Source organism: Rhyacophila brunnea, unplaced genomic scaffold (assembly GCF_057557595.1).
Source record: "Rhyacophila brunnea isolate RB1 unplaced genomic scaffold, BYU_Rbru_1.0 scaffold_5, whole genome shotgun sequence".
Classification (NCBI taxonomy): Eukaryota; Metazoa; Arthropoda; class Insecta; order Trichoptera; family Rhyacophilidae; genus Rhyacophila; species Rhyacophila brunnea.
The window spans coordinates 20,549,649-20,564,330 of NW_028233170.1; the positions used below are offsets into that span (position 1 = coordinate 20,549,649).

General features: G+C 29.3%; 1 protein-coding gene across 1 annotated transcript; it reads left to right on the forward strand.

Moving 5' to 3' along the window:
- Positions 1–853: 853 nt before the first annotated feature.
- LOC147066138 (aromatic-L-amino-acid decarboxylase-like) lies at positions 854–12,484 on the forward strand. Its single transcript, XM_085955815.1, has 5 exons — positions 854–1,031; positions 1,328–1,448; positions 3,928–4,041; positions 9,229–9,348; positions 11,165–12,484. Exons 1-5 carry the CDS (start codon positions 952–954, stop codon positions 12,269–12,271), a joined length of 1,542 nt encoding a protein of 513 aa, XP_085811941.1. The 5' UTR covers positions 854–951; the 3' UTR covers positions 12,272–12,484.
- The last annotated feature ends 2,198 nt before the right edge of the window (positions 12,485–14,682 follow it).

The window sequence follows — 14,682 nt, forward strand, 5'->3', positions numbered from 1 at the left end:
TTATTATAAATAATTAACACGAATCTAAAGCACTTAAATTAATAAAAAAAAATCGTATCATTAAAATTAATGTTGATATGTGACAAAACGATTTTTGAAAAATTCATAGTTTTAACGTATTTTTTTGTAAATTAAAAAACCACCGTTTTTTAAATGTAAATTAATATAACTCAGAATCTTTTTTATTCATATCAATTCATGCTTTAGTATTGCAACCTTATTAAAGCTCGATTCGATATAAATTTTAAAAAAAAGACTTTTTTTTCTAAAAATCGATATTTAAATTTTTTATAGGACATTAAAATTATGGAATTTTAAAAAATCATTTCGTCACTTTCTGGAAATTTTATCAATCTACATTTTAATCATAAAATTATATGCACCTACTTATACAAACCAGACTTTTTTAAAACTGCATGTTTATTCGTTAACTAAAAAGAGTTATCGGTAAAATTAAATAAATTGCAGTTTTTGCTAAACACGTTACTATTACCGTTAAAATAAATGTATAATATAATATACAGTAAACTTAATGATACACCACTTTATGGCACAATGCTAACGTTAATAAAATGTATTATAATACTTTTTGACGCAAATGTATTTATGTATGCATAATAAATAATATTGCTGTGATGTAACATTTAACTAGTTCACGCAACTTATAACCTGATATTATAATAATATCTAAGCCGAGACCTTAACAGTGACGGCAGGCAGCCTACTTCAAAGGGGAAAAAAACGCATCTCGTAATAGGAAATGATAATATTATTACTTATACATCCTAAAGACGTTACGTGAAAGTTATGTGAAAGTGAGAAGATATAACGCGAAGTATTCATATAGTACGGCACTCGCTCTTGAGCTCGCGTCGTGATAGGTTACCCATATAATATTCCAAATAATTAATTGTATTCCCAAACATTTCAGTGACTAATCCTTACGTTAAAATGGACAGCGAACAGTTTCGTGAGTTTGGGAAGGCCACAGTGGATTATATAATCGAATACCTGGAAAATTTGAGGCAACAGTATGTACATAAATATTCTTTTTGATACTGCTATGACAATAGAAAATTTTAAACGGTTAATTATGGTCTCTTGAAAAACATCACTTAGTTATCTTTTAATACCGTATTGTTATTCCTTCCGTAGAATTACTGTGGAATAAAATTATACTATCACATAAACAATTAACATAAGCAATTATAAAAGTCATATCGGGTTACTTTTACGTCGTGATAAATACGAGCAATAAACACACAATATAAATATAAGTTAATAAAGGACGAATACATAATTATTGTGAATATTTTTCTACCCACAGCCCAGTACTGCCTTCAGTCCAGCCAGGATATCTGCGAGAGCTTATTCCTTCAGAAGCTCCTGAAGAACCAGAACCCTGGCAGGACTTCCTTAAGGATATGGACCGAGTTGTTATGCCTGGGGTAAAAATCTAAATATTATATGACTTGGTTTTGTTACCATTCGAACAAACAATAATTGATTTTATTGACGAACTGAAGCGAAAACTTTTATCGTGAAACATCGTTTTCATAGTTGGCATATTAATTGTTAATCGCCGCATGAATTTAATCAACATAACCTTAAAATTATTTAAATGTATATATCTTTGTTGTATTTAAAATTTAAAATTTAGTTTTTATATATATAATATTATTGTATACATATTTATCTCATTACCATTCACTTATAGTCGGTCTAATGAAATTATTAAAAGTGGACTAAGTACTAAAATTTTCGCGTTTTTTTTTTAAATTAATCAATAATATAATGAAATGAATTTATTTAAATTTGTCCATCAAAACTTACTTATTTGAAAAAAGTAATTTAATTTATTACGCTCATGTTTTACACATGTAAAACTCTGATAATATAATATAGTAATTAATACCTAAATCAATGTTGAAATGGCACTTAGTTTAAGAGAAAATCAATATCGTATCAAATTGCTAACGTCAACCAATTATATAACTAGCCGATTGTTATTCTATATCCTTCAATATAGTGTACGCGATTGGCTAGAAAATTTCTCATAATTTCTTTTGTTTTACTGAATATTCTAAAACGTATATCAAATAAAAATATCAAATCGTTCATATACTCAGCAATCAATTTAAGGTTAGGCATAGAAAAGGTTTCAATTATCTTTCCGTACTTGCATACACATAACTTAAAAAGCCTCACAAACATACTTGCCAGATGGGTGCTTTAACCATTAAGCTACCAATCCAAAACTCTTCGTATTGGTTAATAATTTATAAAAAGTACATAACTCGGGATGTTTTATTCCATAATCTACCTATTAGCTTATCTGTTATCGGCGTAAAATGTATGTGTCTTTAAATATAAAAATTAAAAACACAACAATGGACTATCTGAAAAAAGGAAACCATTTCGTCGCTTCTGCTGTTATTATCTTCATTAAAACATTTCAAACAAAATTATTCCTCTCATAAATGTTATCTAAATTAAATAATCTTACCACAATATTTTATTCAAGGGTGTTCGTGATAAAATTTAAAAAATGGAAACATTAAATGAACGAAAAATTTGTTTTTAAATAAATTTTATAAACTTTCAATGAACTCTTGAAGTTTTTTTTTTTTAAATATTAACACAATCGACTTAAATTGAAGTTATGCTCAAAACTATTACGTAGTTAGGTGAAATTAATATAATTTACTTTTAATATCGTTGTATTATCATTACAAATTTACCAAGTAGTCCTGAAACTGTGGTATAATAATAGAAAAATCTAAACATTCTAACCTATTATAGATAACCTACAGATAAAAAGAATGTAGTCTTTTTCTACACTAACTTTTGCCAATCTATTTTGCGATTTATCCGCTTCCGATTTCATTATATAAGTATCAATATTTTTTTACGCATTTTATTTTTTGTCGCCATGCTTTTTTAAATAGTCTGATTATATTTTGCAAGACCCAATAACGGTTGTGTATTTATAAATTCTATATATTTTTTACTATGCGTGGATTACGTATGCTAAAAATTATTTAACTGTTTTTTTTTTAAACTATAGACCATGTTATTCAAAATATACCAAATATAATTATTTCAATATCCATTTCCATAGCACCATGTATATTAATTGAAATAGCTTGTACTATGTCGAATTCTAGTTTACAACACCACCAATATTATCAAAACTTAAACAGCTTTGAATAGTTCGCTTTAAAATGGGTTACTAAGAATATTAATTGTGTTAACAAAACACCCAGCAGCACTATGTTTCAAATATTTACGAAAAGAAAGAACATACCTACCCATGGTTTTTTCTCTAGTAGCAACACAATTAATACTAATAATGGTGCTAAAATTTAAATCTTTATCGATTAATAATAAACTGTTTTTCTGTAATTTAATATGTAGGTATGCTGTATTCATGCATATCTTCATAATATCAAATGCTTTTCATGTTAATATTTTCAACGATTACTTGCATGGAAGTAATTCACGTTAACTTCATAAAATTCATTTATCAGTTACTATCTAATAAGACTCGTGCATACTTGACAATTTTACTATGTGATCGAAACACCTTTTATTGATTACAGAATTGAAGAATTTAAAATGTATAAATAGAAAAACACTAACTATCTAATTCTTAGGTCAGAAAATATTATGTACCTACTTCAACAGTTTTTCATATTCGGATTAGTTTTTCATCTATAAAAATCATCCAAGACCAGTTGCAGTGAATTATATTATAATAATTATCGATATTTGAGTGTATTTTTAATAGTTTTGGTCATAATATCAAAAATTGGAAATCAACAAAAATATATTTCCTTACCTTATGCATTACAAAGTGTGTTTCTCACGATGTATTATTATTATTCATATCGGTACCTCATTTTTATTTGTTAAAATGTGTTACAGATGACCCATTGGCATTCTCCGCAATTTCACGCATTTTATCCAACTGGAAATAGTTATCCTGGCATTGTGGGGGAAATGCTAAGTGCTGGACTTGGCTGCGTCGGATTCAGTTGGGTAAGGCATCCTTTACAATAATCAATATTTTTCACTTCTCTTGTTACTTTGGCTGAAATATATATATATAATATTACAAGGAGCCATCCTCCACGAAACAATTTTAATGAATGACCTTTATATTGGTTCAAATAAAAACAATCTTCCTAATCTTCCTGAAAATACATATTTAATAGCTTTGTTTGATACGTTATAAATATCACAATGTTTTAATATGCTTTATTTACAATCTTTAAACAAGACTTGCCTATTTACCCGGTTGATACAAAAATATATGCGGGGTAAAAACGCATAATTTATTTAAACTTATTTTTGCAAGTGACGGTTGTAGACAATATAAAATTCAATATAATTTTGCCATTTTTACAACGTTTTTCTTAGCTCGTATTCTTATTTGTCCGGTACAAATCTTGCAATCGATTTTGAACTAACTTCTCGACTAGCTAGACATTTGAAACTTTTAAAATACATCAGAACACGATGCCAATGCATTTTTTATCTTTAAGTAGAATTGAATTCATTTTCAGTTAATTCTGTTTTGTATGAAAAGTTATTTCGACACCATTATTGGTTGCTAGGGGTCTGGGCTCCTAGCAACTAAATTATTAATATATACGTGCGTTACTATGGAAATCAATATGACATGTCAAGTACAAATTGTTTTGATCGTTTAAGCTAGTCAAGTCAAGTTTATATGATTCAACAGAAAAATTAAAAACGTTGTATATAAAAAGTTCTTTTTATCATGTAATTATTTGTATTTAATTCAATTGCTGTAATAAAGTATTAGTTGGATATAATAAAATATTATTATATCGATCTAGGATTTGTATATTTTTCATTTTAATGGTATTTTGTATGTTAAATGCTTTTACGTAGAAAAAATATTGCGGTATTACAGAACTATTAAGCATTATAAATATAAACACAGACGGTACATAAAATACAAACTCATTATGTATTACTTAATCAATTTAATTTGAAGTATTTTAATTAAATTTAGCAAAATATTGTGTAGGTACCTACCTACTGTTCCATTCCAATAATATTACACGTAAAGTATTCAATTATAACCAGCGACAGATTGCTATATTTCAGAATGTCTCTGTGATTTATGCCTACAAATACCGCTAGTATTCGGCCAATGATACTACAATAATAAATTGTATAATTTAAAAAATATATATATTTTAATTTATATCATAAACTCTATTAATTTTTCTAAAAAAAGTCTTAACGAATTTTGTTTTGTATGATGAAATCTTCTTAAATATTTCTCGCGTCGATTTTGTAACTGTTGATTAGCGGTCAATCAAAAACCACATGTAAAAAAATACAAACAAAACATTACTCAACATTTTTTCTCTTTCACTTCCTCCATATATAATCTTTTGAAGAAGATGTAATAACTAATTATATTTGAGATGAACCAAGCTTTCGACCACTATAATAATTAAGGTCAATTGCACAAAAAGGGGTTCTACATCTTAGGACCGCATTATTTGTATTACCTACGGTTTTTATGAATAAATTAAACTTAGATAATAATATGCACATCAGGTAAATGCAGAACTCTTATAACTCACATTTATTTGTAATATTTTACAGAAGTGTTCTTTGATACAGCCTACTTAAGTTATGTATTACTTACATAAACAATTTATTCGTCATTTTTTTTTTCATCAACAGTTATACTAAAATATTACGTATACATTTATTTATATAAATAATAAATTGAAGTAGGTTGCTTCAAAAGAACTTCTTTTAAAAATAATCAAATGTGATTTAGAATAGTTCTGCATTCAACTGACATGGTAATAACAGTAAAGATGTCAATACGAACATTTGGAACATTGACATTTTTTTTGCAACAGATTCGGATCGGTCGAAACAACTTTCAACAACCCTCGCTATGAACTGTTGGTATAACTTATTCTCTATGTAGTTCTATACTTACAACTAACAAATTTAACGAGTCAAAAAAATCTTCGGTAAAGCAATTATTAATAAATAGTATTCAATTTGAAAAAATATAATTTAAAAAGGAACATAGTGCAAAATTAACCAAATAGCAATTTAATAAGAAATTATATTTGTTGTGAAGTTTTAAAAAGTCAAATCACGCAAAAATTAAATCCTAAATATTTTTTTTCTAAGGAAATATTTTATTATATACTTACACTACTAACGTAATATTATATCAATAAATACCCACCTCCAACGCGTTCCCTGTTTATTATTATAAAGAATAGAGTTTTAACACGCGTTAATTTTATTAGGATCATAAAATATTTGGGGTTATTGATTTTTTTTTTTTTTGCTTACCGAATACTTTATATAACACGTGTCAGAAAAAGTTCATTAATCAACATTTTTTTGCAAGCAAAGGAGAAAGCGATATTTAAATAATATTAGTTTAATAATTATTAATCTCCTCTGGCTGCGACAAACTTACCTACAATGGCATAGACTGATTTATAATAAGACAGGTCTTTGATGATCTTTTAGAATGATAATAAATCATGTCAGAATAGCTTTTGATTTTGTGTTCAACATCAATTGCTTCGATAAGACGCGATTTATTCAAATTCATCAACTTTATTCTAGCAGTTGTATTTCCTGTCAACACAAAATTTATCTCTTGTACGCGCATAAAGTACCTAGAGTCCGTATAATCTGAGGAATAGCATTACCACAATCAATAAATTAGCATAATATGGATTCGTCCATATTATGACGACAAATTGTAATGAATAGGAGTTGGCGAAATATATTGCGATGATTTGTGACGATTGGGATAGCTAGGATGTCGTAGAAAATGTGACGTCAATAAGCAAAAATATAATAAATTATTCTGTGATAGCAATATACTAAAATCGAACAATAATTTATTATTTAACGAATGAGGATAAAAGATTTTTTGACGAAATGTGACAATGGAGGAAATGGGGTCAAAATACATAGAGTGTGACTGACGTACTTTATGTTCGACACCAATATTTGAATTATTTATCATTCGCTTGACTCTAGAGGAACGCGTTGTAGAGCATGCCTTAAACCAGTTTCTAGTTCCACCAGTATTAGATTTCTGTTCAAAATCATGTCAGTGTTTCAACCGAATGATTCCGTGAAATTTGGGATTTACACCAAATAATCCAAAAATACCATTATTTTGAAGGATTTAAGACGAAGAATATTCTACGTACTATGCTTCCGTAAAGAAAAACTATTTGACTTACAAGTGTAGACAAATGAAGGAGTGCATCCAACACTTTCAATATAAGACATGCGCAAAAATGCTCGATGTTAAAAAGCAGAATAATTATAAGCTTACAGGATGAAAGCGAACAAGTGTAGACATATTATTTAATGATCGCGAATAATCAAAATAGGTAATGCATTCATGTTAAGTTAAGTTAAGTTAAGTTAAGTTATATCTAATTACTATTATAACAACGTTGATGGAAATACTATTATTACAAGCGGTTTATTACGTATGTTAAAATGAGTAAGCGATGTATGCAAGTTCTGTTAATGTTATATACATGTTGTAATTATTGTAAATTGTGAATCCCTGTACATCGATGATTAACAAATCCATTATCGCGTCCATTAACTGCAAGTACTTCAGAACTTTCTTTTGCTTTCGTCCAATGGATCTCGCTTGAGGCTAAATTCCACCTGCTCGAAAAGTTCGTCGACACACGCCGAAATAAGCACACTCATGTAATGTTGTGTAAGAAATAGTAGGTAGGTATTATAAAACAGTGTCCGTCCCGATTATTATATCAAAGTGAGCCACGAGTCATTTTTTTAAATCTATTTTCTTAACCAAAAACGTGTCGACAGGTTTTTTTCAAACCAAACGAGTTTATTGCATACATGCAACGAAATCGAAATTTTATCATTTTTTTCACTTTCTTTTGAAAAAACAATTATGTTGTGTTAAACAATTTTTATTATTTATTACTTGTTGAAAAAAATGAAAACAAGTTATAATATAAGATAACAATTTGAAAATCACCTACATAAGTACCTAATTTGAATGTAAACAGCATTTTTTTCGATCCTAAATTTAGTACCTACGATTTTATGAAATTTTATAGTTCAAAAAGAAACCAACCCATACGTTGGGTATAAAAATAATGTATAATTCCAGAAAGAGTAATGTATGTATTCGAGATTTTTAAAACTTATATCTTTAACTAATAACAATAATTACAATTAATAGTTGTCAATTCAAACCCGATATTTTTTTAGTTATTTCCATATACTTACATATAAGTAGGGTAGGGGTGGAAAACCTTACCTTAAGGAGGGACATGCTCAGCGTAGGTCAAACTGGAGCTTTTGTTCTATTTTCAAAGCATGATCCTGGACATACCTTAAACGTTGTAGATAATCTATTTATATAATTTTGAAGCCTTATTATCCTTTATAAAATTAAAGTATTTTTATTACATAAAATAGTATTCTTTTAAACCTCTCGCTCTAATGTTTTAGAATATAGTCATATTTCAGTACATAAATGTGTGTTAAGATTTTTTACATTTAATAATTTTTAAACGCATTTATAAAACCATCAGTATAATTTATATCGACATTATTATAGTGAAATATTTACGATAAAAAATTATATTGATAATCTCTGTTATCCCAAATTTGACAAGAATTGGGCATTTTATTATTCAAAATATGGGCAAGATTAACACATTTGAGGATAATTCTAAAGATACTCATTATAAGCTATATTTTTTACAATTCAAGTGTGATAAACATCCTACGAATAACGATTGCTTTATAATAATTATTGACCTAAGAATAAGGTAGAGTTTTTTTGAAATACGCCATTTCTTTTGGCATTCCCCAGTGGTTAAGCTACAACATACGGCCGTAGCCATAAATTGACAAACTATAATTGAAGTAGGGAGTAAAATGATGTTAACGCGCGTGTTTGAACATGTACTGTTTAATCGGTTAGGTAATAAAATTACGATACGCCATTAGAAATTAAGGCAAAATTTATATTGTATTGCATATTAGATCAGATAATTTTATGTGTTATAAATTTTTGATGGCTGTGGATTTCTAGTACTAAACAATATAATTATGTATAATATCCCTATTAAGACTATAATATAAATAGATTACTATGGACATGTTTTTAAGAGTTTGCCATTTCTACAGCTTTCGAGTCCCGCATGCACAGAGTTGGAAGTTGAGATGATGAACTGGCTGGGAAAGTTGCTACATCTACCAAACGATTTTCTGAATTCCTCAGAGGGTCCGGGAGGTGGTGTCATTCAGGTAAATTGAAAGTGTTTTATTATTTTCGACATAACATTTCTCCAACTTAATAATTATTAAAAAAACCTAAAGCCATTTTCAAAAATGAGAATTCCGCTATACTTCTTTCTTTTTTTGACCATGTCCGATTCTAATAGGATCATAATATGGGCCTACACAGGGTGGAAGTCAGCCATTTGCTCAACCTATTAGGTCCATACTCTGACTCCAAACCCAAATTGAAAAACAATATGTGTATTTGCAATATGCCAGACCCACGACATTATAACTCGACGCGTAAGCCGCTCGGCCGTCGTATACTTAATTCGTACATTATTAAAAGCAAGCTAGACCGAATCGTCAAAACTCTTTGTAGGTATTTCAAGACATCCTAAATATAAATTAGTCATGCTAATCATTTTAAATGATGAGACATTTCCACCATCTAGTAATGTATTTAAAACGAAATTTCAAAATCATTTGTATCCTTAAGGTCAAAACCTGAAAAATTAACTATTTAACTATAATATAATCTGAATACAAAATAAGAATGCAATAATTGCCATTAGTCGTATTGTTCCACACATTCCATTGGTCCATTATTTTTTCTATCCTACTACTTTATAATTCGAAATTATGGACAAAATAATTATTATTATTGAATCATTATTTTTATTACAGAAGCGTTCAATGCAATTTGTATTTTTTATTTCATTCAATAATATTTTTTTATTTTTGCAACCGTTACGGAGTATTTTTAATAATTACCTACTTAATTATCGAATCTTATATATCACTTTTTAAACGTTTAAAGACATCTATATTTCAATAATAATTATGATAATGGCTAATAAATAAGATTTAAAACGGTGTGTAAACAACCAATGAACCTGAAAATAAAGTACAATATGATGTACAAAATGATATGGTCAAGTTCAATGTATCCATAAATCTTTATTATTTTGCAAACAAGTTTCGATTTCAGAAAAACACGTTAGTTACATAATGTTATATTAGTCCTAGATTTATACAATTTAGTAATTTATACAGTAGATGTACGGGGAATATTTTATTAGATAAATAATGATGATTGCCAGACACGCCTGCAGATGCCGGCGATTATGATACTCGTATATTATATCGATATAATCGTATGAGAATTATGAAATGGTTCACATACGATTATTAAAGTTTATCTTATCATATTATATTATATCAATGCGTATTTTTAATATCGAATACGAGTGTATTTAACCGTTCGGTGACCCTACTCGCACTACCAATTTTTGTACTACTGTATTTTTGAAAGCTATCATTTTTCATCGCATCTACGCGTAAAATCTAATTCCACCACTAATGTACCATATTATATTATGATCCTTTAGTATCCGCAAAATATTTTTATTTCCTTTTAAAAATGGTTTCTAAGTCTCCAATGTCTTTTGAATTATAATTTACATCATCCATGAACTCTATCAAAGACAGTATATTTTAAAAAAATCTTTTCGATATTCAACGATAAAATATGTTTCTAGAGAACATAATATTCTGCAACATTAATAGATTACCATTTTTTGACTGCGGTAAATTATGTATTACGATTATTCTTTATATACCTATATATTAGTACATATAATAGCATTTTCATATATTTCAAACTCTGTTAAACAAACGAAACAAAACAAAATACAGTCAGTAACTTCTACATCTTCTGCTTATGTAAATTTCTTTCAGTAGGTATATTCCGAAATATTTTGATACAGTTTATATACCACGTAACTACGAGTACTTACCTACTTCAAATATCTTAAATCAATCTCTATTGTTATAATTGCAGGGCTCAGCCAGTGAAAGCACACTAGTTGGGTTAATGGCTGCCAAAGAAAGACTCATCAACCGTCTTAAGGAGAAAGACCCGAACGTCGATGTGGCAGCTGCAAGAACAAAATTCGTATCATATTCTTCAGAAGATTCAAACTCATCAGTGGAAAAGGCCGGAATTCTCGGAACAGTCCCAATGCGGCTCCTTCCCTCCGATGACCGCTGCAGGCTTCGCGGTGATGTCTTAGAGAAAGCCATTGCCGAGGACAAAGCCAATGGATTCATTCCATGCTACGTGGTTGCAACTCTCGGAACGACGGGGACTTGCGCTTTCGATTGCTTGGACGAAATCGGTCCAATATGTCAGAGAGAAGGAATCTGGCTGCACATTGACGCCGCATATGCCGGAACTGCATTTATTTGCCCTGAGTACAGATACCTCATGAGCGGAGTCCAGTACGCCGACTCGTTCAATTTCAATCCTCATAAATGGATGTTAATAAACTCTGATTGTTCTGCAATGTGGGTGAAAGACTCGTCTTATTTGATAGACGCTTTCGATGTGCAGAGGGCTTATCTGAAGGACAATCGTTCTGGGGGGAGTATCCCTGATTACAGGCATTGGCAAATCCCTCTCGGACGACGATTCAGATCTATTAAGCTTTGGGCTGTGCTGAAGATATACGGCGCAAGCGGAATCAGAACTCATATCCGGCACCAAGTATCACTGGCGGAACAGTTTAAAGCATATGTCATGGCCGATGGTCGATTTGAAATTGTCACAGAAGTGATGATGGGACTTGTCTGCTTTAGAATCAAAGGAGACAACTGCTTGACGCAGACTCTTCACGAAAGACTGATGGAGCGAAAAAATATATTCGTGGTGTCGTGTTCGTATAAGAGCAAGTACTTAATCCGGTTTGTAGTTTGCAGCCGATTTTGTGAATCACCTGACGTCCACTTCGCCTGGAAAGAGATTCAGAGCCAAGCAACGACGATATTAGACATCACAAGCAATGTTATTTTACCAAATAGTATTTCAGACAATGTGGACACAGTTGACAAAATGACTTCAATTAATAGTTTTGGTATTGTCACTAGTATAGATGAAAAATCCAAATAAATTGTTCATGTTTTTATTGTTCGTGTTTTATGTATAGCATTTTTTGTAACAAACAGGCAATAAAATCGCAATATTTTAAAACTGCCTATCAATTAACTAATAATGACATATATATGCCAAGCATAAAGATTGTAATTAAATTAAAACGAACCCTTGTCGTTTAATAAATATTATATTCAAGCATTGAGCTGTTGAATAAATGGTGTCGATTTTTTTTTATGTTTTAATGTCCATTTTTATTCACAGTGATAAAACCTGTTATTTGTATAATATGTGTAAGTAGATATTCTAATTTAACTATATTATAAATGACAGAAATAAGGTAGCTAGCTACTATGAATTAAGAAAATCGTTATAATAATAAATAATATGCTTTTATATTTTTATATATATGAATATGTTTGTGATATTGAGTATTGACAAAATATAGACAATAATTGAGTTATCGTCAAACTAAGAATCTATTGTATATTTTTTATTATTGTAAATAAATACTTCAGCAATTAACTACGGGTTATTTGATTTAATTATTTGTCGCGGTTGTTGCTTCGTTTTAAATTACCAAATTTTTTAAAAACTTTGAATTTTTAATTATCGGAAGATAAAAACCAATCAAAAAGAAATGATTTTAAACTTGGCAACCTAACTACCGCCATAACTGCCTCCACACTAATTAGTAGCGCCTCATACATGTAAATACTTACCTATAACCGCAATTATATATTTAGAATTATATATTTTGAAAATTTCATTCGAATGTCAGATTTTGTCCGGTTACGAGTGTTGATTGGTTAGTTTTCGAAATTGGCTCCTCCATCCCATTCTTCAGATAAGTTTGTAGGTCTGAACCTATCTACATTGAATTTAATTAAATAAACTGTTTATTTCTATGTGTTTGTCTTTTTGGGAGCAAAATAATAATAATACTATAGTCACTGTTCTGGCAGAAGACACCAATTCGAAAAAATGACATATTGAGTTTATTATACCAAAATGTTCCTTATTTCAAACTTTACTGTCTGGAAACCTTCTTAATAAATATTCTTTATTTTAAATTCATCCTTTTTACGATTAATTAATAAACTCACATGATAGACTATTTCAAACATTTTAACAACTTCAAAGTCAAATTACTCAAAACTAGTATTCTCCAGTTAGTGTGTTCTGCCAGAACAGAGACGATATTATGATCTCTTTCATGACATGAAAGAGTTCATATTATATAGTCGACGACTAATTTCAGAAAAATATATCTTAAAAGAGTTTCGTTCACTGATTGATTTTTAAAATAATAAATAAATTAATATGTTCTTCTTAGGGTTTGTATACCGGTTTCAGATTTTTATTTGGAAAATGGGACCTCTACGGTCCACGTATGTATTGTGACACTGGGCTAATGTTAGTTTACGATGAATGCAGAAAACTATACATGATTTTGATTTAAGGGGTAGGTCATTGATAATGCGTACATCATTTATGGTTGGATACAAATTCGGAAACACTTAGGTAAGTATGTTATTGCTTTCGCCGGCGAGCAGATTTTTGCTTATATGTTAACTCTCGGTTGTTTGTTTTTTCGATACATATCGGAATAATTTACCTATACATAGACGAAGGGGTTATCGCAAGACAATAATATGCCACATAATTGTGAATTTGTTGATTTTGAATAAAACCAATTCCCAGGGCATACACACACTATGGTATAATATTATATTCTTATATGTGGAATAGAATTCTTTCATATTATCCTGCAACGCAGTGACATGCTTGAAACATATTTCACGCCTAAATAGATGAGAAAACTGCTCCGAACTATTTTTTTAATTTTTTAGACTTAAGTCATTTAGATTCAATTATTGTATACACAATATACACAATATTGTAAGTAGATATATTTTATGATATATATATATATATATATAGGTACTTCATTCATAATGTATTAATTGTTTTCTGAGAGTTTTTTGAAAACTACTGCAAGTACTAACATTCCAGCTGTAAAACGTTGGGAATATTTTTTCTGTTAGCAGTGACATCTATTACCAAAATACGAAAACGTTTCGATGATTTTCATATAATATTTATTAAGTATGTATTATTTCTACACGTAATTCCTTGTAGGTGCCGCCATGCACCTTTTATCATGCACTCGTCTGAACTTCCAATCGAAAAGAACCGGACAATTTGAAACGGTGCCATATTTCAAAGTATTTAATTAGGTATATTGAAAGGACATTTCATTTTGTTTGACTACAATTTTATTGTATCTCGTAAGTTTGAAGTTTTCTTCAAAAAAAAAATACACCCATATACCATTTATTATAAACACAGACAGTTGGACCAACTTTTACTTCGAAACATAACAATAAATAAGTAATACATTCGAGTACATAATGTATAATAATATA